We start from the raw sequence: 25,578 nt of genomic DNA, 5'->3' as shown, positions 1-25,578 counted from the left end.
GACGGCGGCGCAAGGACGCAAGGAATGCCGCAGTTTGAGGCCGCGCGTGAGGGTTAACGGTGGTGCGGGAGGAGCTGAAAACACAGGGGGGGTGGTCGCCGACCGATGAGGAAGAGGTTGGGAGGGGCGGTGGTGGACACGGACGGCACACGGCGGCGCTTGGGGCTGACGAAGAAAACGCACGGGGAGAGGAAGAGAGAGGCTCGTGCGCGCGGAAGGAAGCAGGGGTTTCAGAAGAAAAAGAGGAGAGAGAAAAAGAAAGAGGAAAAAGAAAAATGGCGGAAAAAAAATGATATCTAATTCTCACAACTTAGGTCATAAAATGATCTAACGAAAATTATTTCTAAACAATAAATTTAAATAAAATAATTTAAACCCAAAGCCTAAGTAAAATGAAATAATTAAATCCAACAACATAATAATTTTAAAACCCACAAACAACTAATTTAAATTAAAGAACAATTTAAATGCAAAATAATATTTAATATTAAGAAAGCACAGCAAAATATATTTTACAACTTAAAAAAAATCATGAAATAAACTAACTAGAAATCTAATAAATTTTAAAATAAGAGAACCAATATTTAAATTAATTAAAATAATCATTTAATTAAAATATACTAAAATATGGAGTATCACATATCTGATACCTTAAGGAGTAGTAGGAAGAGATTCAAGGATTTCTTTCTAGCGTGCAGTATGCTGTGAAGCATATTTTTAGGGAATGCAATGGTTGACTGTTTAGTTCGAATGGGAACTGAAGGAACCTCCAGAATGTGGTTGCAGTATAGTGAGCTACCTCATCTTCTCAAGGGCATACTGAAATTAGATAAGACAAGCATTCCTTTGTTGCGATGTTAGTTTTAAAGTTTTGTCGTTGGGTTTGTTCTTTGTGGCGTCCAATATGTACTTGGGTTCCCTCCCCCTTAGTGAGGACTCTTTCAATAATTTCTGAAGGCTCGGCCTTTTCTTAATAAATAAATAAAAATCAAAACCAAGAATAGAAAAAGAGGGGATGGGATCCCAATGCTAAAAAATAAAACAAATGGATTTTGGATATATCTTAAAATCAAATCGATAATATCAGTTTTGAGAATTGAAAAATCAATATCGAACCGATTTATCTTTGAAACCGAAATTATTAATTTTATCGGTTCCGGTTCAATTTTTCCGATATAATTTTAATGATGAAAACCTCACAAAATTTTCTAAAGCAAAGAAAGATACTAGTATAATATTAGATTTAACTATAGTTTATATATGTTAGACTATATACCTTTTATATGAGTACATATGATCAAATGTGTAGATACATATTTGTAAAAAAGAATATATATTATAATTTAATAAAATTTATTTATCGTTAATATATATATATCAAAAGTAGGTTTCTAATATTAATGTTCATGTTTAAAATTAAAATTTTTTATTATATTAATTTTATATGGTATCAAATGTTATATTAATTTTATGTTATTAGATAATTAGATATGAAGAATAAGATTTTAAAATATGATGTTATGTTATTTAGCAATTTAGCACATACTATATATAATATAATATAAAAATCATATAAAAAATATTTTATATATAATAATAAAAAACTTATATATATGAACCAGTTTGGTTCGATCTAGTCCAATGTTATAAAAAGCAAAACCGGATCCAAGCCGGTTTTAAACTGGTAATTTTTTAAAATTAGAATTAATATCAAACTGATATGTTCCGGTTTTCCAAATTCTTTTTTGCAGCCCTAATAAAACATAAATGCATGCGATATTTTATGTTTTTTGGCCAAGTAATTGCACTAAAATGTATTTCAATCATAATCAAACACCATGTACATAAAAATGTAATTATATAGAAGCATCTAACATCACTATAGAGTAATGAATAACATCTAGGCATTGATCGATGTCACCACTGTGTCTTCCACTAGTCTGGCATGTCTTTCACAAATAAACTACCAGCTCGTTACCTTCTCTTCCAACGTGGAGCAAGAAGTACTAGTAAGTTATTTTTTTTTTTAATCAAGAAGTACTAGTAAGTTAGAATTGCATAAAAGTATTTTTATTTCGTGCTCCTTGGTGAATCGATCGAGGAGTAGAGTGTAGACAGTATTGGATTACAAAATTAAATATTAATGTGCGATCTATATATATCGCGCTTATTTCTTTTTAAATTGTAAAAAACGTTTGATAAAAAAATTTAGAAAATCATACTAAAAAATTGAGATTCATATCATGTATGTATTCTATTTTGGAACTCCAAGCTCTAGAATATGGTGAGCATTTGACATTAATAAACTCGAACTAGTTACTTTATTAAACTAGAATAAGAAAACCTTATATATACGAATGACAATAAAAATAAAGAAAAATGATAGTTGCAGTTGTGAGTATATAAGTACTGTACAATTATTTTAAAAAAAGTGAATATATACAGAATACACATGAAAAAATTAATTAATTTTTTAATAATAGACCTTACTTTTTTTCAAAATGACTATATTGTACTTACACACTTTACGACTGCATGTAGTATTACTTAAAAATTAATAAATACGAAGCAAATAAGATATCTATGAGAATGAGAGAGAATATTGTCATGAGAAGCAACTTCAATATATAATTTATGTCTTACATTCACAAACACTGAAACCTTAGCCATTATCTATATATATCATCAACACTAGTCTTCTTTTTTGCACATATTGCTTGGTTTTCTTTTTCTTTTTTTTTTTTAAAGAAAAAGACTTTATTTGCAAAGGAAAATATATATGAAAAAGATAATAAAGATTAAAAATATACAATTCATAATTCTTTATCATATATTTTTTTTAATGAGTTTTTCTTTTATCATATTTTAGATGTGATATCAAATAATTAAAAAATTATTTATTATTTTTACTTGCTTTTCAATTATCTGATATAACTTTCAAAAACTTAAGAATTATTTATTAATATTAGTCAACAAGCTGTACCCAGCAAGCGATGCTTGGCACGCCTTGGTTGACGGCGAAGGCCATGTAATAACCCGGCGGAGCAACCATCCCATTTGGCGGCGCCGTGCACCCAATTTTATAAAGGTTACCGTTAGGAACCGCGCTTGTAACGGCTAATTTCACCAGCCTTTGACCCTGAGAAAATGAATGCGTTGCAAAAGGTGCGCTTCCGAAATTTACCTCCACTATCCCCACCACCGGCAACGGAACCGACACCGAGACTTCGAAAATCTCCCCGTAACGTATCGTTTCGGGAATTCCATGGATCTCCGGTCGGAGATTGGCGCGGTCCGCCGACAAGTATTCCGGCGAAAATGCTTCAATTCGTAATTCCGTCGGAAATTTGGCTTTGAATCTGTACAAGTAATGCGGATTGCTTCCCGCAAGTAAAACCCTCCCGTCCGGTAACAGGTTCGCTGTGGAGTGGTACATTCTGGGAACGATTCCCGGGTTCAACGTCATGAAGCGTAACCCGACGGGTTGATCGGGGCGGTAAAGAACCGGGTGAAGACAAGGGTTGGTGGCCATCTCGAACCCTTGAGACCCTGCCTGAGCTCCATTGATAATCAAAACCTCACCGGTGGGGAGCATAACCATGTCCCCCATTATCCGCCCGAATGGCATATCTTCCATTTGCCAAACGGGGCGGGGCTCAGTCGCCACAATGCGGCCGCAGCTACCGTGAGCCGGGGCTTCCGTACTCTTCTGGAGAAACGCACCGAAATGTGCACCACCGCACACCACAATCACAGCCATCGAGTAATCCCCTTGGAGGGCCAGCATCACTGATGAGCCTGCTGATGGGTAGTTCCGTGGGCCACCGGGCAACGGTGGAAAATCTCTGACAATTTTGTCAATGTCGTGATCATACAAGACCGCCCTGTCGTTAGCGAAGATGAAAATGTGACCGCTGGGAAGTAGATGGACATAAGGGTACAGATTGTCCATCTGCTTATCCTCTACGTCCGCAAGGAATGGCAAAAAAACGGCTCCTTTTCTCGGCGGAAAATACTCGATCGTGTTCGTCGCTCTCCCACCGACAATTATCACCGAACCGTCCGGTAGTATCTGGTTCGTCGCGTACCACCGCCCATCCGCCAATTCTACGTCTTTTAGCTCGTCCCAGTCGCAGAACCCGTCTGCCTTGCACGGTTTGAACATTCGGATCTTCTTAAACCCGTCCATGTCTCCACCCGTCGATAACAGTGTACCGTCCGGGAGGAACTGGCCTGAGGAGCACCAAGTGTCGGTGAGGATCATCAAGGGACGAATTCTGTTGGTTTGTAGGTCGAGGACGACGGAGTGGGCGTAGCAGTCGTGTTTGAGAGCTGCGTCGTGGCGATCAAACCGACAATGGCCCCGGGGGAGGAGTATGTGGGAGGGGCCGATGTTGGCTCGATCGAGAAGGACCACGGTGTTGTGATGTGTGACGGCAGTATGCATGGAGGCAATGCCGGCGTCGGCCACCAGGAGCTCCCACGAGCCGGGGAGGTCGTTCGGCCATGCGAATACACTGCACAGCGCACTCGTAAATATGAAGACGAAGCGAACCCATTGCAAAAGAAGAGAATCCATGAGTTTAGAGAGAGAGAGTACTCATGTGGAGGTAGGGGGACTACGGAAGTGAATTAAGCTAAGATGTGAAGAAGCTAATTCTACTTAAAAAGAAATTGAAGAGATATTGAATGGTGTAAAGACAGACAAAAGTAGGAATTGAATGTACGCCGTTGATGGGAGACTCGGAGGCATGATCGATGGACTATTCTGTGTCGACCTTGTACAGGTAAAAAGATGTAAAAATTCAAGGAAAAAGCTGCTATGCCCACCTTGACCGCTCTACTTCACCCCTTGGTAAAAAAAAACACTGCTGTGCCCACCAAAATTCAATTGGGGGGTTGCCATCGCTACTGATCAGGGTTTACGTGGATCCAGATCCAGGTACTCTGCCATATCTGAGTATAAGAGCATTTTAACTAAATTTATCTTTAAAATTTAATCAATATCATACTTTTTTCTATTTATCTATTTCATTTAAATTCAATCTCCATGTTACATTAACTATTCACTCTCTATATAATAATAAAATATTATTAAATTAATAATTTTTTATTTAATTTATTTGTATCACATTTTATAATTCTATCAATTTAATATTAATAATAATTATATTCTAATTAAATTAATATTAAAAAAATCATATTTTCAAATGTCATTTAATGCTAATAATAAAAAATTGAGATTAAACTTATCTAAATTTATATCTAAATTTCTTTTTCACTAACCAAAGTAGAGAAAGAGTTACGAGTGAGAAATATTCTGGTGTTTTGTTGCTGTTTCCGCGTGTGTAGTTGGAATGAGAAATTAGTATTTTAATATTTGGTGAACCAATTGTAGTTGTCTATATTTGGCCAATCACTGTAACAAAAATTTAAATTATTTTAGAGATGACCAATCTAATATAAAATCTTTTTTATATAAATTATGTAAATTTTAACTAACCTTCTCTTGCTCTAAGGGCGGTAGGATTCATTTGATCTTGACAATTCGTTTTAACCATTTTATGAATGCAGTCAAACGGTTTTGTGTGAGTGCAGTCAAATATTGTTGTGAGTGGGCATTAATTTTGAATAATGGCAAATTCAGTAATGTCACTTATTCTTTTTTTAAAACAACGGGGTGTAATTATTAAAAAATTAATTTTTTTTATAAATTTATATATATATATATATATTTTAAATGAGTGCATGTCGTTTACGTATTTATGACTATAAATATTATTTCTCTTAATTTTCAAATCTCCCTTGAGCTTCCTTAAGATTTATAGGAATGTTTTAATCACAAAGAAATCATACAAAAGTAACTCACAAAGTGATATAGTTTGATATAGTATTTGAAATTGTAAATTTATTTTTATTGTAAAATAAATCTAACGTATCATATGAAGTTATATAAGTTTATGAGTTTACTTTTATAAAAAAAAAAAAATTATGGTTGTTACACTTCTCAATTAATATATATTGTCAAACTTGGATTTTACTGCTAAATATGCTTGATTAACTCCAAAATGCATGGTAGATAGATATATATTATCTTCAATGGATTTCTTTGTAATGGAGGGAGGAGCAATAAAATTAATTAACATAGGAAAGTGCCCAGGGCATGAACCCAATTAATATAACATTACATCATTCATGGATTAACCTTTTGACCTATTTTCTTCTTAATGGGCAATATAACATCAGTATAATATAATAAAAAAGAAATGATAATTACAGTGGTGGATGCGTAAATGCGGTGAAATTATTTTGAAAAAAATAAATAAATATGGGACTCAGATAAAATAATAATAATTTTTAATAGTTAACCTTATTAGTATTTTTCAAAGTGACTGCATTGCACTTACGCATTCTAGACTAAATGTAGCATTACTCAAAAGTTGTTTGAATACAAATTTTTAATATTATTTTCATTTTTAAGTTAGTATTATTTTTTGTATTTTGTTTATAAGTTTGAAAAAATTATAATGATTAGATAATGATTAGATATAAAAGTTAAAAATTTAAAATTTAAAATATGTTATATTTAAAGGATATTTAAAAAATAAATATCTAAAAATATTTGATAACATGAAAGGTCAGCTTCGAATTAAGTTACGTTTGTGAACTCAGTCTAACTTTAAGTTGAGTCTAATATCCAAACACCTAACTCTCAAATTAATAAATTCATCCCAACTCAAAACTTTCTTACACGTGGGACCTACAATATTTTTCAACTTAAAACATGATCTTTATACGTGGAACTCGCAACCTTTTTCAATTTCCTATAAAAAAAATACTAAATTCATATTAACATTCAAATATATTTTAAACTCAGTTTAGATAGACCCACATAACTTCTTCTACTACACAATTTATTACTATTAATAAAGAATTCAGTTCAATTAAACTCATCCAAACGCAAACTTAATGAACAATTGCAACATGGGATGCATCAGCCTCCCGGGGGCAGTTAGCTAGGCTTGGAGGCTCCACCCCAATGACTCCTCTTGGGTTGATTGGAATATCGAGAGTGGGGTATTGCTGAGTGATCAACCAGTCCTATATTTTTAAATTTAAGATTTATACCTTAACGTTTTACAATACCATCAGGGCTGCCATGGGAGGGGATGGTGTCCAAAGTATTGGTCCTGACTCCTAACGAGAGAAGGGTATCTCTGCATGAGGTGGGACACTGGGAGGGGGTGTAATGACACGTTTTCCATTTGTGATCAATTTGAGGATCTCGGTGTCCTGTAGTCGTAGGGAATGTGGGTGACGCATGCAAAAAATTAAAAGGGTTGTCTGGGTACAAAGTGGGGACACCACGTGCGTTATGTCTTTTCTGCTTCCCTTGGGCTTTGTTTTCTGGGCGTTACCTTAACAACAAAATTTGAACGCATGGACCATAAAACGTTGCATGTCTTCTTGGAAGATATCGAAGATCAGCGAAAAACGGCAAAACGCTGCATATATTTCATCACTTAAAGTTGAAACCAACACTTCAACTAATCTTTCCTAGTGCTTACAACTCATTTGTGTTCATTGAATCATGATCACCACATACCCGTTTTTGGCCAATTGAAAAGCATGGTTTTTCTATAAGATAGCCTCCCTCTTTAAACTAGTGTGTGCGCCTATAAATATGTATATGTATATATGGAAGGGATATTTGAACCCCTACAATTTTAGCTGAAAGATAAAGTTAAGAAGAGACTCAGACTTTTAATAGGAGATAGATTCAGACTCCTAAAAGGAAAATGCTTCACAAGGTAAATTGGATTCTATCACTCTAAGAAAATAACCTCTATAAATAGCCTACAAGAGGTAACATCATCTTCATTTGTATTTTTATATATTTATTCTCATATTGTTTTGATTTAAGCATCGGAGTTTACACAAGGCGATCAGCGCCGTCTCTTCATTGCTGCAAGCGTCATTTGTGTGATTGGTAGTATATGAAACACATTCTTAACAATGGCGCTGTCTATGAGATATTTATAGACTTCAACATGATTTTCACATACCAACTACCACGCGATCGCATGCAAATTGTGATTTTTTAATGCCGGAAAGCAGAGAAGGGGAATTCTGCGATTCACAAGATCGTCTCCAAAAATCATATAAGATCTCTTCAATTTTATTATTTTCTTTTATTTATTTTCCTAACGTTGCAATGAATGGTAAGCCAAGAAAAAAAAACAGAGAGAGAGAAGAGAAAGAACACAGGAAGCATACTGCACGTGCAATATGCACTATGAACATATCACATATGTAATATATATATATATATATATATATTTATATATATATATATATGTCTATATCTATATCTCTGTGTCGAAGGACCCAGGAGTGTGCACTGTGAACGTGCACCAAATACGTAGGCGACGTACGCCATGCACAAGCACGTAATGTGCATGGTCCAGTGTGCTAGCGTGAGGAAGACACGGTGCCCCCAGCGAGGCTCGCCGTGCATGGCAGGCTTGTTGCCCACTACCTCCGTGTGTGGCACAGCCTAGTACCAACCATTAGGCCGAGCACCAAGACAGAGTTGATAGAGGTTTTTCCACCGGTGTCTCGCTGCCAGGAACCCAGAAGCAAGCAAAACCACCCAGCAGCTGCTCAAGATCTGTTAAGGCCGTCGGCGGGCCGTGATTGTGCCTACCGGCATTGTCTATCGCCTGCGTGACGCCTCAAGCCTCACGATGGGCCCAAAAACAGACGGCTCAAAAGCAGTCTGGTAACCTGTATGCAATACGAGCTATGAGATTTGTCCCCACTAGCCACTAGCGAGCTCAGGCCCCTAGCGGCCCCCACCTGGCTTGCCGATGATTCTGTAGCCAGCAAGGTGTTGAGGAGGTTGCCACCCCCACATCAGTCAGGCGCAAGAGTTCCTCGCCCACAGCTAAGTAGGGTGACCAACAACTTGCCAGCCATGTGACGGTGTTCTGTCGTCGGCATCGGGCTCGTATGCAGAGTCTGTAGCCACCACGATGCTCCCTGTGCACAGTGAACTTGAAGCCGTGGCGCTCACCCCGACCGTGCTCGTCTACGCTCACTGAGCAAGATCACGAGTTCATGCAACGCCTCCTACTTCCTGAAGGACAACAGCTCTCCAGCTCCTCGCCACCCTCAACACCGTGGCAACATCTCGCCACCCCCATGGAGATTGACATCTCGCCAACCTCATGCTAGGGTAGACAACATTCCCCAACGCCTAAAGATTCGTGGGATCCAATAAAGCACGCCAGAAACCACCGGAGAAAGTTTCTATCAACGGTAAGAAGCCTGTGACGTGGCAGTAACAAGACCTCTCAACCATAGGCGCAGTACCATGAGGGTGATGGCGAAGTAAGGCGTCTGTTCGCCAGTATTCGTCGCGGCTGCTATAGCATTCTCAAGGCCGTCGCACCCCCCAAAACACACCGACGAAAAAGATGATGATCGTGGGAGAGGAAGCTAGTTGGCGCCTAAGTTATCTCATAGCCCACTGGCGGGCATGTTGAATAATAAACTTAAATAAAGTTGTTTTTTAGTATATTTATGAACTAAAGTCTAGGTTCATCTTAAAAGAAGTGATTCATGTATTTGGAGATTCATGTACTTAGAAATTCATGTATTTGAGATATTCATGTACTTGGGTATTTGTGTACTAGGGAAGTTCATGTATTAGAGTAAATGCTAGGTGAATCTACAAGCCTATAAATACCCATGTATGCATTGGCACAAAGCAAGCCACTTGAGAAGTAATTCACTTAGAAAATTTTCAGAAACAGTCTCTCATCTCTCCCTCTAGAATAGAATATCAGTTTTTCTCCTCCAACAAACTGGTATCAGAGCGCCAGTCTTTTCTAGATCCTGAAGATGGCTAACTCGACGTTTCCGTTTCAATTTCCGCATTTGACAAAGGAGAATTATGAGAATTGGTGCATTCGAATGAGGGCTTTGCTTGGATCTCAAGATGTATGAGAGATCGTAGAGAAAGGCTATGAGGAGCCTAGAGATGAAGCTTCGTTGAGTCCTAATCAAAAGGAGGCTCTGCAAAAGTTGCAGAAGAATGACCAACAAGCTCTCACGCTCATCCATCAATGTTTGGATGAAGCAATGTTCGAGAAAGTGGCCAATGCCACTACTTCCAAGCAAGCATGGGAGATCTTACAAAACTCCTATCAAGGAGTTGATAAAGTGAAGAAGGTGCAGCTCCAAATGCTACGAGGTGAGTTTGAAGTCCTTTGTATGCAAGAATCTGAGACGATTGCAGATTATTTTTCAAAATTGTTGACCATTGTGAATCAAATAAGGAGATATGGAGAAAAGTTGGAGGATGTCCGGGTGGTTGAGAAGATTCTTCGCTCGTTGCATTCAAAGTTCGATTATATTGTGGTGGCTATCGAAGAGTCAAAAGACTTGGAGACAATGTCAGTTGATCAACTCATGGGATCTCTTCAAGCTCATGAAGAGAGACTCAAGAAGAAGAAAGAAGAACCTATTGAGCAGGTTCTCGCCACAAAGCTCTCTGTAAAAGAGAAGGAAGGAGAGCATGATAGAAGTCAACGAGGAAGAGGACGCGGACATGGACCAGGAAGAGGAAGAAGAGGACGGGGACGAGGAAGAGGCGGACAAAGCAATCAAAACGCCAACCATGAAGAAAGAGGTCAATCCTCAAGAGGTCGTGGAAGACGAAATTACTCAAGGCAGAATGGGAGACAATATGATAAGTCTAAAATCAAATGCTACAATTGTCAAAAGTATGGCCACTATGCTTCAGAATGCTGGAGTTCTCCTAGCAATGCTGAAGAGAAGGTGAATCACGTTGAAAATGAAGAAGCGGAGCCCACTTTGCTACTAGCTTACAAAGGAGAAGAAACTAGCAAATCGAATTTGTGGTATCTTGATAATGCTGCAAACAATCATATGTGTGGAGACAAAAGCAAGTTTGTGGAGCTTGACGAATCGGTGAGCGGGAATGTCACTTTTGGAGATATGTCAAAAGTTCCCATCAAAGGGAAAGGTACGATTCTAATTCGGTTAAAAAATGAGAGCCATCAATTTATGCCAAATGTTTATTATGTTCCAAGTATGAAAAGCAACATTTTGAGTTTGGGGCAACTCTTGGAAAAGGACTATGAGATTGAAATGAAAAATCGTAGCCTTTTTCTAAGAGATGACAAGAAGAATTTGATTACTAAAGTGTCCATGACAAGCAACAGGATGTTTTTGCTTGATATTCAAACTGATGTGGCTAAGTGCCTTAAAGCTTGTGTGAAAGATACGTCTTGGCTTTGGCATTTGAGGCTTGGGCATGTGAATTTTGGTGGATTAAAGTTGTTGGCTCAAAAGGAGATGGTGAAAGGCTTGCCGCCTATTGATCAATCTGATCAACTTTGCGAAGGGTGTCTTGTTGGCAAACAATTTCGAAAGAGCTTTCCAAAATAATCATTTACAAGAGCAAGTGAGCCGCTCCAACTTGTTCATAAGGATGTTTGTGGACCGATCAAGCCTTCTTCATTTGGTAAAAATCGATACTTCCTCCTCTTTATTGATGACTTCAGTAGAAAAACATGGGTATATTTTTTGAAAGAAAAATCTGAAGTGTTTGGTGTTTTCAAAAAATTCAAAGCACTTGTTGAAAAATAAAGTGGTTATGAGATTAAGGCTTTGAGATAAGATAGAGGGGGTGAGTTTACATCTAATGAATTTAATGAGTTTTGTGAAGCACATGGGATTCGTCGGGCTTTGACAGTTCCGAGATCACCTCAATAAAATGGGGTGGTTGAAAGAAAGAACAGAACGATTCTCAATATGGCTCGAAGCATGTTGAAGACGAAGATGATGCCTAAAGAGTTTTGGGCGGAAGCGGTTGATTGTGCTGTTTACTTATCAAACCGTTGTCATACAAGAAGTGTAGAGAACTCAACTCCCCAAGAAGCATGGAGTGGAAGAAAGTCAAGTGTTTCCCATTTGAAAGTTTTCGGAAGTATTGGCTATGTGCATGTGCCCGATGAAGAAAGATCCAAGCTTGATGATAAAACCAAGAAACACATCTTCATCAGCTATGATAAAAAATCCAAAGGCTACAAGCTTTATAATCCAAGCACTAAGAAGATGGTCATTAGTAGAGATGTGAAATTTGACGAAGAAGGTTCGTGGGATTGGAGTGATCAAGAAAATGAAAGATATGATTTCTTTCCCTTCTCTGAAGATGAAGATCAAGGAAATGATGTACAAGAACTCACGACACCTCCTTAATCACCAACAATTCCTAGTACTCCTTCATCATCTTCTTATGAAGGAAGTGCTAGTGAAAGGCAATCCCGAATGAGAAGTCTCCAAGATCTTTATGAGGTAACGGAGAATTTAAGTGATGATCTAACTCTTGTTTGTCACTTTGCTGATTGTGAACCAATAGGTTTTGAAGAAGCAGTACAAGAGAAAAGGTAGAGATTTGCCATGGATGAGGAGATCAAATCAATCAAGAAGAATGATACTTGGGAATTGGCGACTTTACCAGAGGGACAAAAGCCCATTGATGTGAAGTGGGTTTTCAAAGTAAAGAAGAATGCAAAGGGAGAAGTAGAAAGATTCAAGGCAAGATTGGTGGCCAAGGGATATAGCCAACGTCCCGGTATTGATTATGGAGAAGTCTTTGCCCCTGTTGCACAATTAGAGACGATTCGAATGATTATTTCTCTTGCAACTCAAAAGAAGTGGAGGATTTATCAAATGGATGTCAAGTGGAGGATTTCTCTTGCCGATTATTTCTCTTATGTTTGTTATGCAATTTGGCTGAGAAGGTTATTGAAGGAACTACTCATGCCACAAGAGGAAGCCACAGAGATTTTTGTTGATAACAAGTCAGCACTTGCATTAGCGAAAAATCCAATCTTTCATGATAAAAGCAAGCATATTGATACAAGATTTCATTTTCTTCGAGAATGCATAGTCAAGAATGAAGTACAAGTCAAATTTGTGAAGACTCGTGATCAAGTTGTAGATATTTTTACGAAGTCTCTCAAGTATGATACTTTTAACAAGTTGCGGATGCTACTCAGAGTTACCAAGAATTAAGTTTAAAGGCGGGTGTTGAATAATAAACTTAAATAAAGTTGTTTTTTAGTATATTCATGAACTAAAGTCTAGGTTCATCTTGAAAGAAGTAATTCATGTATTTGGAGATTCATGTATTTAGAGATTCATGTATTTGAGATATTCATGTACTTGGGTATTTGTGTACTAGGGAAGTTCATGTATTAGAGTAAATGCTAGGTGAATCTACAAGCCTATAAATACCCATGTATGCATTGGCACAAAGCAAGCCACTTGAGAAGTAATTCACTTAGAAAAATTTCAGAAATAATCTCTCATCTCTCCCTCTAGAATAGAATATCAATTTTTCTCCTCCAACAGGGCAACCATCCAGCCACGGGCGAGCAAGCAATGATCTGCCACCAGTACCTGTGGCGGCCAAACGAGCATGCAACAGCAAGCCTTGTCGCCCCATGGCGACCAAGCTTCACGCACCATAAGCTCCTTGCCAGATTTTGCGTGCCTACTTGTGTGTCCTCGCCACAACGAGTTTCCTCATTGCAGTGACTTTAGTCCATTGTTTGCTCGCCGTACTTGAGTTCCATTGGTTGCTCGCGTAGAGTGTTCCTCGTCATATGCTCACCACACGAAGTATTCCTTGCCAATTGCCCACTGTGTAGAGTGTCCCTCACCACGCACGTGAGTCTTGCTCAGCGATAGTATGATATAAACAGAAAATTTGAGCTACTTGACTCAGAGTTGAACTCACCCAGCCTCTAAGAAAGTGAACAAATAAAAATCGTCAATAATTTTTATTGCTACAAAAGCGCTCAAGGGCCAAGATCAACACACAATTTTCCCATACAAAACTAATTCAGCAATAAACGGCCTTAGTCAAGGAAGAATGGAAAGCAGCAACTAAATTGCTCGGAATCCAAGTGACTACACGCCCTAAGAATATACTTCCTTGGAAATCACCCGCAAGACGTGGAACACCGGCTACAAAGCCCCTCTCAGCCACAACGCAGGCTTTTTAATCTGTTTGCATCAGAATAGACCGTCTGACTAGTATCATATGCATCTCAGGCTTTCCTCAAGGCCAGGGCATGGCTGTGTGCAGACAGCACTCATGCGTCACCAGCTTTCACTACACTTTAACAGGATGGCTCAAATTTACAGATCTCAAACTTGTAACTTGTATTATATTTACCTATTTTGTGTCAGTGAAAATCTCTCAAGATGCGATGCAAGCAAGAAGGGCATGGATGATACCGAGGATTAGCATAAAACGGCAAAATGCTACATATATTTCATCACTTAAAATTTCACCAATTTTATTATATTTCCAAAAGGACGTGAAAGTTGAAACCAACCCTTCAACTAATCTTTCCTAATGCTTACAACTCATTTTTGTTCGCTGAATCATGATCACCACATACCCCCCTTTTTGGCCAATTGAAAAACATGGTTTTTATATAAGATAGTCTCCCTCTTTAAACAAGTGTGTGCGCCTATAGAGAGAGAGATTCGAAATTCATATTTTAGCCCGAATTCTATAATTTATACATGTGAGAGAATAAATATATAAAGTGAACTCTAAAATAATTGAGATTAAAAATATACATTTAAATATTTATAAATGTTGTAGAACTCAGTAGAAGCATTTAAAACACTGTTGAAAGTGCTGTATTTTTTATATGGAAAAATATGAAGTTGATCTAAATGCATATCATATATGAACCCTTGTGGACTTAAGAAATCAGCTATGTAATATAATCTTGAATATGAACTTTCTACTTATATAGATTCAAACTATTGACAGGCTTAGTTCATATATACTTTCTACCTCTAGCGTTTTAGGAGTGAACTCTAGTGGGAACTATACGTGCAAGGCATGTCACATTATATGCTTAGCTCCATATATCTACTTATAGAGTTACAACGAATTTTTAATGACGTTGTTAATTCTCTAATATCTTAACAGTAAATATGTGGAAGATCAGTCCATCATAAGCACTTGGAGTATTTAAGATTTTAAGATTTATATATAATAGCAACACAACCAATAGAAAATCATATTTAAAATATAGTAAACAATACAAACAAAAAGTAATAACAGATTAATATATACTCAAAAAATTCCCATAGGGCAAGTTGTAAGCCCAGTTGGCCGCTGAAAAAGGAAAAAAACCAAGAAAATCGTAGAATTAAAGCACCTAGCTAGCTAGCTAGCTAGCAACACCCCGAACAAAATAAAAAGGGTAAAAATGTAATTTTGTTACTCCAAACAAAATGCACTGCTTATCCACTGATAGGCTCTTTTTAAGTATAAGGTAGATATATATAAACTAAAATCTTTTATATATATATATATATATATATATATATATATATTCTCTACAATATTTGGGTATAGATGAAGTGATGGATGATCCATAGACATTTCATAGCAAATTAGGTGTCTCATGTCATGAGCTGGTCTTTGGAAGTCAATTAAAAATGGATTTTAAATTAATAATAATGATAGGTTTACTATTTGAAATTTTTATTTTTTTATTATTTTCTTTTAAGTATTTTTTTAATATTATTGAAAAAAATTAAAAAAATATACATGAAGTTTATTAATAGTCACTTCCTTAACTATTAAGTAAAAAGAAAATAAAATAAAATAAATAAAATAAATAATAAATAAATAGTAGGAAGTAGTAAGTCTATCGTTACTTTAAAATTAAACTTTGACAACTAGGGATGGAGCTTTTAATGATTCTTTTGGTAATCATAACACAACAAATCCCATGCATTATTGTCTCTTCGGATGCATGCAAAGGATTATCTGATTCCTTAGTCTTAATTGCATGGTTATCGGCAGTCTAGCAGCTTCGACATTCTTTTTATAATTAAAGCTAGTGACAATCTCGTATTGTTGGATTTTGCTGGAAACTTATAATTGGGATCAAAGCGATCGATGCGTGTATAAAACTGTAAAGCAATCTAAAAAGTGGAACCGTCTGGATGTTGCGCAAGATTTGGGCAGCTCAAGTTGGCTTATATATAGGATGAGGCCGACTCTTAACAGTAGTTGAAGCCTCGCTGCTAGTGTTGCTGATAGAGAATTAAATTAGTACTTTAAATCAATAGTCACAATAAGTACTCCCTTCTCTCCCTCTTCAACGCTCGCCATTTATGTGAACGTTGCCCGAACATACGATGGGATAAATATATGAAATGTTGAATTTGTGGAGCCTGATTTATTGTTGTGGTGGCCCAACTTGATGATCCGACTTGATAATGATTCGTTACCCCCCTCCCAAAAAAAAGTTTTTGGAATTGATTTTTGATTCAATAAGCACCAAGATAGAAGGTTTGCTCGACTTTCAGCTTGAACAAAGATTAGATAGAAAGTTCGCTTGAGTCTCACTCGACAATGGGCTTGAGCGAAGTCTAAGTAGAGAGTTCGCTCAATAATCGCTTGACTTGGCGCTCGAGCGAAAAACCAGACAGTATTTGCTCATTGCACGCTTGACACTCCACTTGAGCAAATGTCTCAGAAAAGTATAAATTAGAATTTTCGTCGTATAACCTTATAAATATGTTTATTTTGTAAAATACAACCTTTTTGAACAGTGAAAAATGGTCCCAAAAGTGTACCTTATGATTCCTCAACATAATAAAATTATCTGCAGTTACGTGGACGTACGCATATTGTGGAACCATGTAAATTTGTATCGTGTGATTGATTATTTGATTATTTCTTGTTTACTTTTACTTTATTGCCATCGTTTTCAGAACATGAAATAAACCTTACAATATTAATATTTGTTATTATATGAATAACTAACGCGAGTAGTAATACATATTCTAAGATCTACTTCATATATACGTAGATATATACATTTATCTCAACCTTTAAGATTGGACAAGAACTATCGGTTGACTATTAATTCAACTAGTATGTCCTTTCTCTGTAGTTACAACAAAGAGGAGAGTGGGATTGTCAATTCTAATTCCAACAGAGGAATCCTCTCCGTAGAAATAAAAAGAGAGGTAGAAGTCATATATTTAATCACCACGAGCGAATCGTGAATCTAATCACAACATATAATCCATACCATATAAGAATGCAAAGTGCTTTTTTTTTTTTTTCTTTTATAAAACAAACTGCATTCATTAATAACGGATATTACAACTTTGACTTGAAACATTCATTACAAGCTAACTACAATATTAATGGCTCCACAGTACACAATTATGACTGACATGGTCTATTTCATACTACAAATCTCTCTCGGACCACCTGAGAGATAGCACAACTCTATCCAAGACAAAGTTAACAAACCCTATACTCTGTCTAAGACGGAGTAGAGAACACACTGTATAGACCAAAAGTCCAAGATACACACTCTATGGACAGAAGTCCAAGAGACAGTGTGTTTTTTTTATGTTTTTATTTTTCTAAAATGAAAGACGCGACAGAAGTTAAAGATACATGGAAAAAATCGAATTACATCTTGAAAATATATAGATCCACATTTTCAACCTTGGAGGATAAAATTACAAACAAAGTGACTGTGGCGGTGCATGAGAGCCATGCGACACCCTAGGAGTATGGCGGTTAGTCAGGTTTGAAGTAACTGATGGCCCTAGACTCAAAAAAGTTGTGCGTGGCGGCAGAAGAGCACCCTTAGCAGTGGCATGTGGATTTCACACGCCCACTTTGGACCGTGCGTGTGGGTCACGCACAACTCCGTTCGGCGAAACACTTCGGCCATCTGAAGGATCGGCGCCTTAGGAAACCTGCGGGAGGGCGTGTGGCGGTTATCGAACTCCGGAGAGCAACAAATCGACCTTCCTCCATATTTAGTCTTGAGAAAACAACTAGAAAGAAAAAAGAAAGAAAAAAACTATAGAGGAGAGGAAGAAGGGATGAAGAAGAGAGGAGGGAGGGGAAGGAGCGAAAGTTGCCCCCTTTGATTTGGTGGTGGTTTCTAGATTTCTAGAGAGGAGGACTCTCTCTCTCTCTAAAACTAGGGTCGGCATGTTAAATTAGTTTTTTTTTTATTTATTACTACTTACAATAATAGTTTTTTTTTTTTAAAAAAAAAAAAACTAATACGTGGGCCGGCATGTAGAATGCAATAATAAGTGTAGAATGCATGTTAAAGATTGGACAATAATACGTGGAGTCTCTCTCTAAAGCTAGGGCCCGCATGTTAAATTAGTAACAATCAACGCAAGTAGTAATACAAAGCAAAAGACACTGATCTCTTGGCAGCTCATTTTCATGTAGGGATATATGATCAAAATTTTAAGATAAATGATTATTTCAAATGGTATTAAAACAACATTTCTGAATTCGAACTCCACTCATTAAGGAAGAATCTGGTCTACAAGTAGGAAAATATTAAAAATATAATATAAATAATTAAATTTACCCCTTTCATGAGTTGAGACTTATAAGACAAGCGATTATTTATACCATGCACCGACCTCAAGTTATACGGTGCTCGATCGATCCAGTACCACGAGCAGAGAATCTCACCTCATGAATTTGCACCACGAGGTACAGTACTAGTAGTAATCACGAGAACTCTCCTCCTCTCAACTTTCCTCTGATCGTCCTAATAACGCTATGGTCACGTGGCCGCGGCACCCTAAACTTTGATGTATATTCAGAGTTAAATAATGATGCTTGAGAATGTATATATAGAAGAAGGTTGTGATGTAAATTAAGAGGCAGGAAAAGAGAGATTGAGTTCAATTCATTGGAATGAATAATAACAAATCTTAAAATTTAAAAATATTTTAAATCTCTTATGTTTGGCTGTGTTTGGATATTGAGGTGATCTGAGTTAATGATATGCGAGTCATATTAAGATATGCTTAAATATAAATAGGTTGAGATATGTATTTGTATATATGAAATAGATTAAGATAGATTTTAACTTTTTTATGAAAAATTGAAAAAGAAGCGGATCGCATCAATGATTAATTTGGAATAGATTGAGCTGACTGTAATTAACAACCAAACATGACAACCTAGTGAAAAATTTTAAAATCTTGGGTCTGAAATAACAAGTCTACGAAAGGTTGAGTATGAACCATGATGAACATATAGAGCCAACAAAAGGAGACCAAAGAATTGTTTATAAACTAATGAAATGGTCCGTCCACATGTACCAAACAATAAACAGTACTGCAATGAATGAACAGTGTAAAATCATAAATACATATTGGGGATAATGTCAAATGGTTTTTCTTTTTGATCCGAATCCAAACATGGGCGCATGCATGCATGCTTTCTATGTTTATAATTGGTTCATTATCAGAGAGCACCTATATGGCCACGAAGATAGAGAAATTTTGGGATTTTAATGGGATATTAGTAGGAACCAACCATATATGCTAATGCTGTCCTATCTAGACTTGTCGATGTGAGCAAGTTCTGCTATTTGATGGCCCATTAATTCAACCAAGCTAGCTCTTAGCTATTGGATTGGTTGTGGGCCTCCTAGCAGGCCTAAGGACTTTACAAAGCCCAACCAAGAAAAGCCCACTTTCTTTTCCCCCAATGGTTAATGATGTTTCTTAACACATTCTGCCTCAACAATGTATCTTTGTTTTCCCTAATTCTGGCAATAGGATAATGATAGGTTTATTACTTTCTACAACTCATTTATTATTATTATTTTTTTTTACTTAATGGTTAAAAAAGTGACTATTATTGAAGTTGTATATTTTTTTAATTTTTTTTAATGATTAAAGATGTCAAGAAAATACTTAAAAAAATAAAAAAAAAAAAATTCAAATACACTATAAAATAATAAAAAGCTGGTACGTAAGAGGGTAGTAAGCCAATCATTATCACCGACAATAATGCATGGTTGCCAATTTTTTCCAATTGCAAGCCAATTGTAGTCAAGAAGAAGCAAGCTAGCAGCCTTTAAATTATTTTCCTTAAATGAAATACAGCTGCTCTAATCTTGTCTAGAAATCTATAGTGATTACAAACAATCTCATATTATCAATTGAAGACCAATCGTTTTATTTTCTTAACTTTTTTTTTTTTTCTTGTTTCTTTTGCTCCCTTTTCAATGATAGAGCCAAATTGCCTTCTAATCACACCTAATTAGCAAAAAAAAGTCTTGCATGATTGTAGTATTATTGTTGTCTTTGTCTTGTTGATAATGACATGATTTCTTCTTATTTACGTGATTAGAGACTGATTAGCTAGCTAGCAAGATTTTCTTTAGCGATTCCTCTGGTAGATCAGTAGTGGTAGTGCTTTTCTTTTCTTTTCCATCCTTTTCTCCAAGTTAATACTAAGATTCTAGTACTTCCTATATATATACACATCCAATTTTTCTAACGGTTACATGAGATTATAATTTACTGGAATGAAATTCATCATTGACAATAACACGAGAGGATCATAATACGTACTCATTTCTCCATAATCTGATTTCAAAGGTTAAGTTTCTTTTATTTTATTGCCTTTTACAGTACTTTACAGAAACAATTAACACTACACTTATTTTTATTTTATTTTTGTTTTATTCTTTCTAAACTAATTAAATTCTTCTACTCTTCATCCATATACTACAGTACATTTAGTAAGAGAAAAAAAAAATTATGCGGTGTGTGGCGTGAGGATGATTAATAGAATTTTTCATAATATATATATACATGAAAAAAATATTTTTATAAACATTATTTTTTACGTACATTTATGATATAAAAGTTTAATTTTCACATCAGTTATACTAAAAAATTATTGATGTTTTGATTTTTTAAAATATATATATATAAACCTTACTTCTAATGAATGGTATGTCTCATCTATGATTTTTTTATTCAGCCAAAGTCTTTATACAATTTTATAATATGCATATGCTTTTCTTGAAACTTTTTTTTTTTTTTGGAAGTATTTATAAAATCAATAAAAGTGTTAATGGAAATATTTAGAGGTACGTGTATGACTTATTTTCCAAAGAATTTTAACTTGAAACCGTTTTGGTTTAACATTAAAGTTGAAAAAGGAATAGAAAAGGTTGTAAGTACTGTATTTTTATTCTTGGAGCATATTCGTTTAGTAATAACTATTACATAATTTTTATACAATTATTTAATAAAATATTATTTTTCTTTCAAACCCATCAAGATTCAAAATTCAAATAAATATAAAAAAATAATATTTATTTATATATCTTTATAAACATGATCGAGTTGGACAGAGCAATAAGTTTTTTTAGTTAAAACTGTATTAAACTATATATACAAAGATTAATTTTATTAAGTTGAAAATATAATAGTGAAGTGGATGATTAGATTGTGGCATAAACTTTAGTATATGATATGAACTCGTAGGAATAGAATTTTTTGAACTCACAATCAATTTGAAAACTTCTCAAGAAAGTCAAAATCAAATCAATGGATGGAGAATCGATTGTTTCAATCCTTGCATTACCTCATTGATCGTCTTGGCTCTTGATCTTGTAATTGACCCATCTGGAAGTTACAAAGGATTAATGCCACATCAACAACAAGGTATGTAGTATGATTATTGATTTGAGGAGTTGTGTAATTTGGTAAATCACAAAGGTTGTAATTTATCTTTGATAAGTTCAAAAGTTCTATCAAGAACAAGAGGAGTAAAACTGATCCTTCGCAACTTCCAGATGAGCCAATTACAAGATCAAGAGCCAAGACGATCAAGGAGGCAATGTAACGATTGAAGCAATCCACTTGGGACGAGTTTAGCAAGAGCCCAACATTCAAGATGGGTTTCAAGAATGAAGATCGATTAAGTTTTGATTCATTTGATAAGCTATAGAAGATGGCAACAACATGACTAAAAGGCTTTGGACACTTGAAAACTTTCAACTTATTTAATTCATTTAAAAGACTGCCCACCTAGGTTCCATCAGAATATCTATTTTAATAAAAATTATTATTTTTATTTTAAAAATTTTATCATTTTTAATTATATGAATTCATATTGAATTGATAAATGTTTTGATAATTATATAATTAATTAATTAATTAATATATAAAATTATTTACAATATGGTGTTATAATTGGGAATAAAAAAAAAGTAGGAGGTACAACTGAAGCTTTTTATCCTGGGCATGATTGTAGCAGCAGCCCACTCGTTCGGAATCGAATAGGAGGGGCACAAAAAGCTATAGACTCTGAAAAATTACATGATTATTTTTATGTAATATTTTTTGAAATTAGAAATAAATATCAAGATTTATCTGTAATTTAAAGCTATTTTGATAGAAGTAGATGGGCCATGGCAATACAAACGTCAATGTCCTATAGAGAGCCCTACCAGTACCATCTATCTGGCAATAATGTGTATAGGTGGTGAGGTCCTGCAGGCAACAAGAGGGGCCGCCAATACAGACAGCAACAGCATTTCAGGTTTGAATACGAAGTTCGAGGAATATCCAACGGTTAAAACGTGAGGAGAAAGTACTGGTTCCAGCAGAAGGACATGCAGTTGCAGGAGCTTTATTAATTGAGTAAAGGTTTTTCATTTTTAACAGTGACGACAATAGTATCGTACTGTGCATGAGTACTCCCCCCTTCACGCAACTGCTGACGCAATTACAGTCCTTTCTTTTCACACGCTCCATTTTCATCCCTCCTCTTTGTCTCTTTGTGTTCCAAAAAAACAGATTAAACTTTATATTTTGTTTTCACTTCTTTTCCTCCTTTCAAAAGGAAGTGAAATTAGAAAGTCTTTAAAAATCCGGAAAATATACCGATCTATACTATCAACAGCAGCATTTTAAGTACAACAGAGCGTACATGAAAAATTAATTTATACACAATATTTTTTATAATAATTTACATAATAATTTTTTAAATAAAAAATATTTTTATAAAATATTTTATAAAAATAATATTATTTTATAAAAATATATTTATTTTATAATATTATTATACAATATGTTGTATAATATATTATGTGTATATCATTACTCATTATTTTTTCATTATTTTTTGGTTACCGCAACTTTAGGTTGCTTTTAAAAGTTAAGTTGAATTCTTTATAAATAATAGTAAGTTGAGATAATAGAGTGAGTTTTATAGGTTTCACTTAAAATGAGTTTAAATATGTTTGAATATTAAGATAATTTTAGATGTATTTATGAAAAGTTTAAAAAGATTATAGGTCTTACATGTAAAGAAGTGTTAATTTGAAAAAGGTTGTGGGTCCCACATGTAAAGAAGTTTTGAATTGAGATGAGTTTAGTAATTTGATAATTATGTGTTTGAATGTTAGACTTAACTTATAATTAACTTTATTTGTTTTCTCAAATAAATTGAGTTGAGATTAAAGTTAAAAAATTAAATAAAATATTATTAGAATATATTTTTTTAATATTATTTTTATTTTAAAATTTAAAAGATTAATTTTTTATTTAATTTTATGTAAGAATTTAAAATTTTATAATAATAAAATAAAATAATATAAAATAAAATGAATTGTAAAAATAAATGAGGGTGAATTTGTTAAACTGAGATAAATTTAACAAACATACGGACCTTATAAATCTCTTAGTACTCATGGACCGACAGCTATTTATGTTAAGGACATCCATGTCTGTTAAGCGTGCGAGAGTTTTAAGGCTTATTGAGCAGGCATGTACGTGAGAGATATATGTGGCCTTTGGGGTTGAGATAAACGATGAAATTCAAAGGGAGCGTGGAAATGAGGCGAGTGGGGGCGGGCAGGGGAGCCATTCATGTGCAAATGGAAGATGGGAAAGCATGCACTGTACGGGACCTGCAGTAAGGAAAGACAGTAGCATCACTGAAACACCGTTCCGTCGAACGACGCTAAACCCGGGCGCGCCCTCTTTCTCTCTCACTGTCGATGTCTCGAGATCTCTCAAGCAAAAGATTTATCCATTTCTTCAAAGAAATTGTGTAAAATAAGTAGCGAAGAAGGTAGCTAGGAGACCGAGCATGACGATGTCACCTGGACATCCCCATCCCTATCAACAGTCAATATCGCTCTGATTAATTGTCAGTAATTTTAGAGCCTACCTGAGAATTGATTTGAGTGAGTGAGTGTGACTTTTGAACTCCACTTCTTCTTTTCTTTTCTTTTTCATAATCTAGGGTTTTTTTATCATACCATAATTATAGTATTTTTTCTTAAGTGCCGTTACAGCCTCACATTAAATATGGGACTAATCAAATAGAATGTTTTTGTCAATTTTAGAGCTAAATATCGATAATACTTTTAGTATATTTATAAATTGAGTTAAGTTAAGTTGAGATTAATTAAATTTTTTTTATAAATAATAATAAATTAACATAGTGAAGTAAGTTTTGTAGGGCTTATTTAAGATGATTTTAGATGTATTTATAATAAATTAAAAAATATTATGAGTTTCGCGTGTAAAGAGATGTTGAGTTGAAAAATATGTAAGTCTCACGTGTAAAGAGATTTTGAGTTGAGATGAGTTTAATGATTTAAGAGTTTAATATTTAGATGTTAAACTCAACTTAAAGTCTTATAAATTTCAATCTGGCTTAAAGCTTTGTAAAAGTTTTACATGTTTAAATTGGAAGATGGGATGCTAAAGAAACTTTGAGCACCTTTTAAACGGGATCCTTGATTTTCAATATTGACATTTATTCTAAATTTTAGGAAAAATGGTTCGTCCATTTTCCCCTTCATTTATAATATATTGAATGATATGCACCTTCATTTAAAATTATGACATCCCATTTCCCTATACTAGATAATAAGGTAGTTTAATTTATTGTCTATCTTAATGATTACATGCATGGGAGAAAAAAACGAATGTATATATTCCTACCTTAAGTGCTTATTTCAATATTATTAAATGTTATGAAAGTGTTAACAAAAATTTAGATATAATATATGTTTTATGGAAAATAATTCAAGGGTAGCGATATCAGTACTACTGCCATATATCAGCAAAAGTTTTATGACATTAAGAATTTTGTTTTTAAATAAACCTAAAAAAAACTTTGTATCACATCAGTTAATGTCGGTTTATATTCTTTTCCACCGCAATCATATTAGATTCCACGTTTGAATCTATGAGTTACGATTATTTGATATAGTTTTAAATGAGTTAAATAAAATTATTAGAATATTATTTTTTAATATTATTATTATTTTAAAATTTGATACATTTAAATTATTTATTATATTTTGTAGAAAAATTTAAAAAAATTATAATGATGATATAAGATGAATTGAAGTGAATATCCAATCTAAGATAGATCCATTTTGATAGTGAGATGATATGAATTAAGATTATTTGTGAATAATAATAAAATTATTAATTGAAATTAAATGAGATGAGATGGTTTCATTTCACCTCTGTATCCAAATGGGCCCGAGAGATCTTGAATATTATATTAATTCAAATTTTTAGTTTGTTTACTTATCTATGAGTTTGTTGGGGGTGAATATATATATATATAGAGAGAGAGAGAGAGAGTAGAGCAGTCCGCTC

The 25,578-nt window shown here is 34.7% G+C and overlaps 1 protein-coding gene across 1 annotated transcript; it reads right to left on the bottom strand.

Annotated features, from left to right (window-relative positions):
* Positions 1 to 2,947: 2,947 nt before the first annotated feature.
* Positions 2,948 to 4,667, bottom strand: LOC121266467 (aldehyde oxidase GLOX-like). The gene has a single exon (XM_041170293.1). The coding sequence runs from the start codon at positions 4,577 to 4,579 to the stop codon at positions 2,966 to 2,968; it is 1,614 nt and encodes a 537-aa protein (XP_041026227.1). The 5' UTR covers positions 4,580 to 4,667; the 3' UTR covers positions 2,948 to 2,965.
* Between the last annotated feature and the right edge of the window lie 20,911 nt (positions 4,668 to 25,578).

Source organism: Juglans microcarpa x Juglans regia, chromosome 5D (assembly GCF_004785595.1).
Source record: "Juglans microcarpa x Juglans regia isolate MS1-56 chromosome 5D, Jm3101_v1.0, whole genome shotgun sequence".
NCBI classification, from domain to species: Eukaryota; Viridiplantae; Streptophyta; class Magnoliopsida; order Fagales; family Juglandaceae; genus Juglans; species Juglans microcarpa x Juglans regia.
The sequence above is the reverse complement of the archived record's forward strand: the minus strand, read 5'-3'. Positions and strand labels throughout refer to the sequence as shown.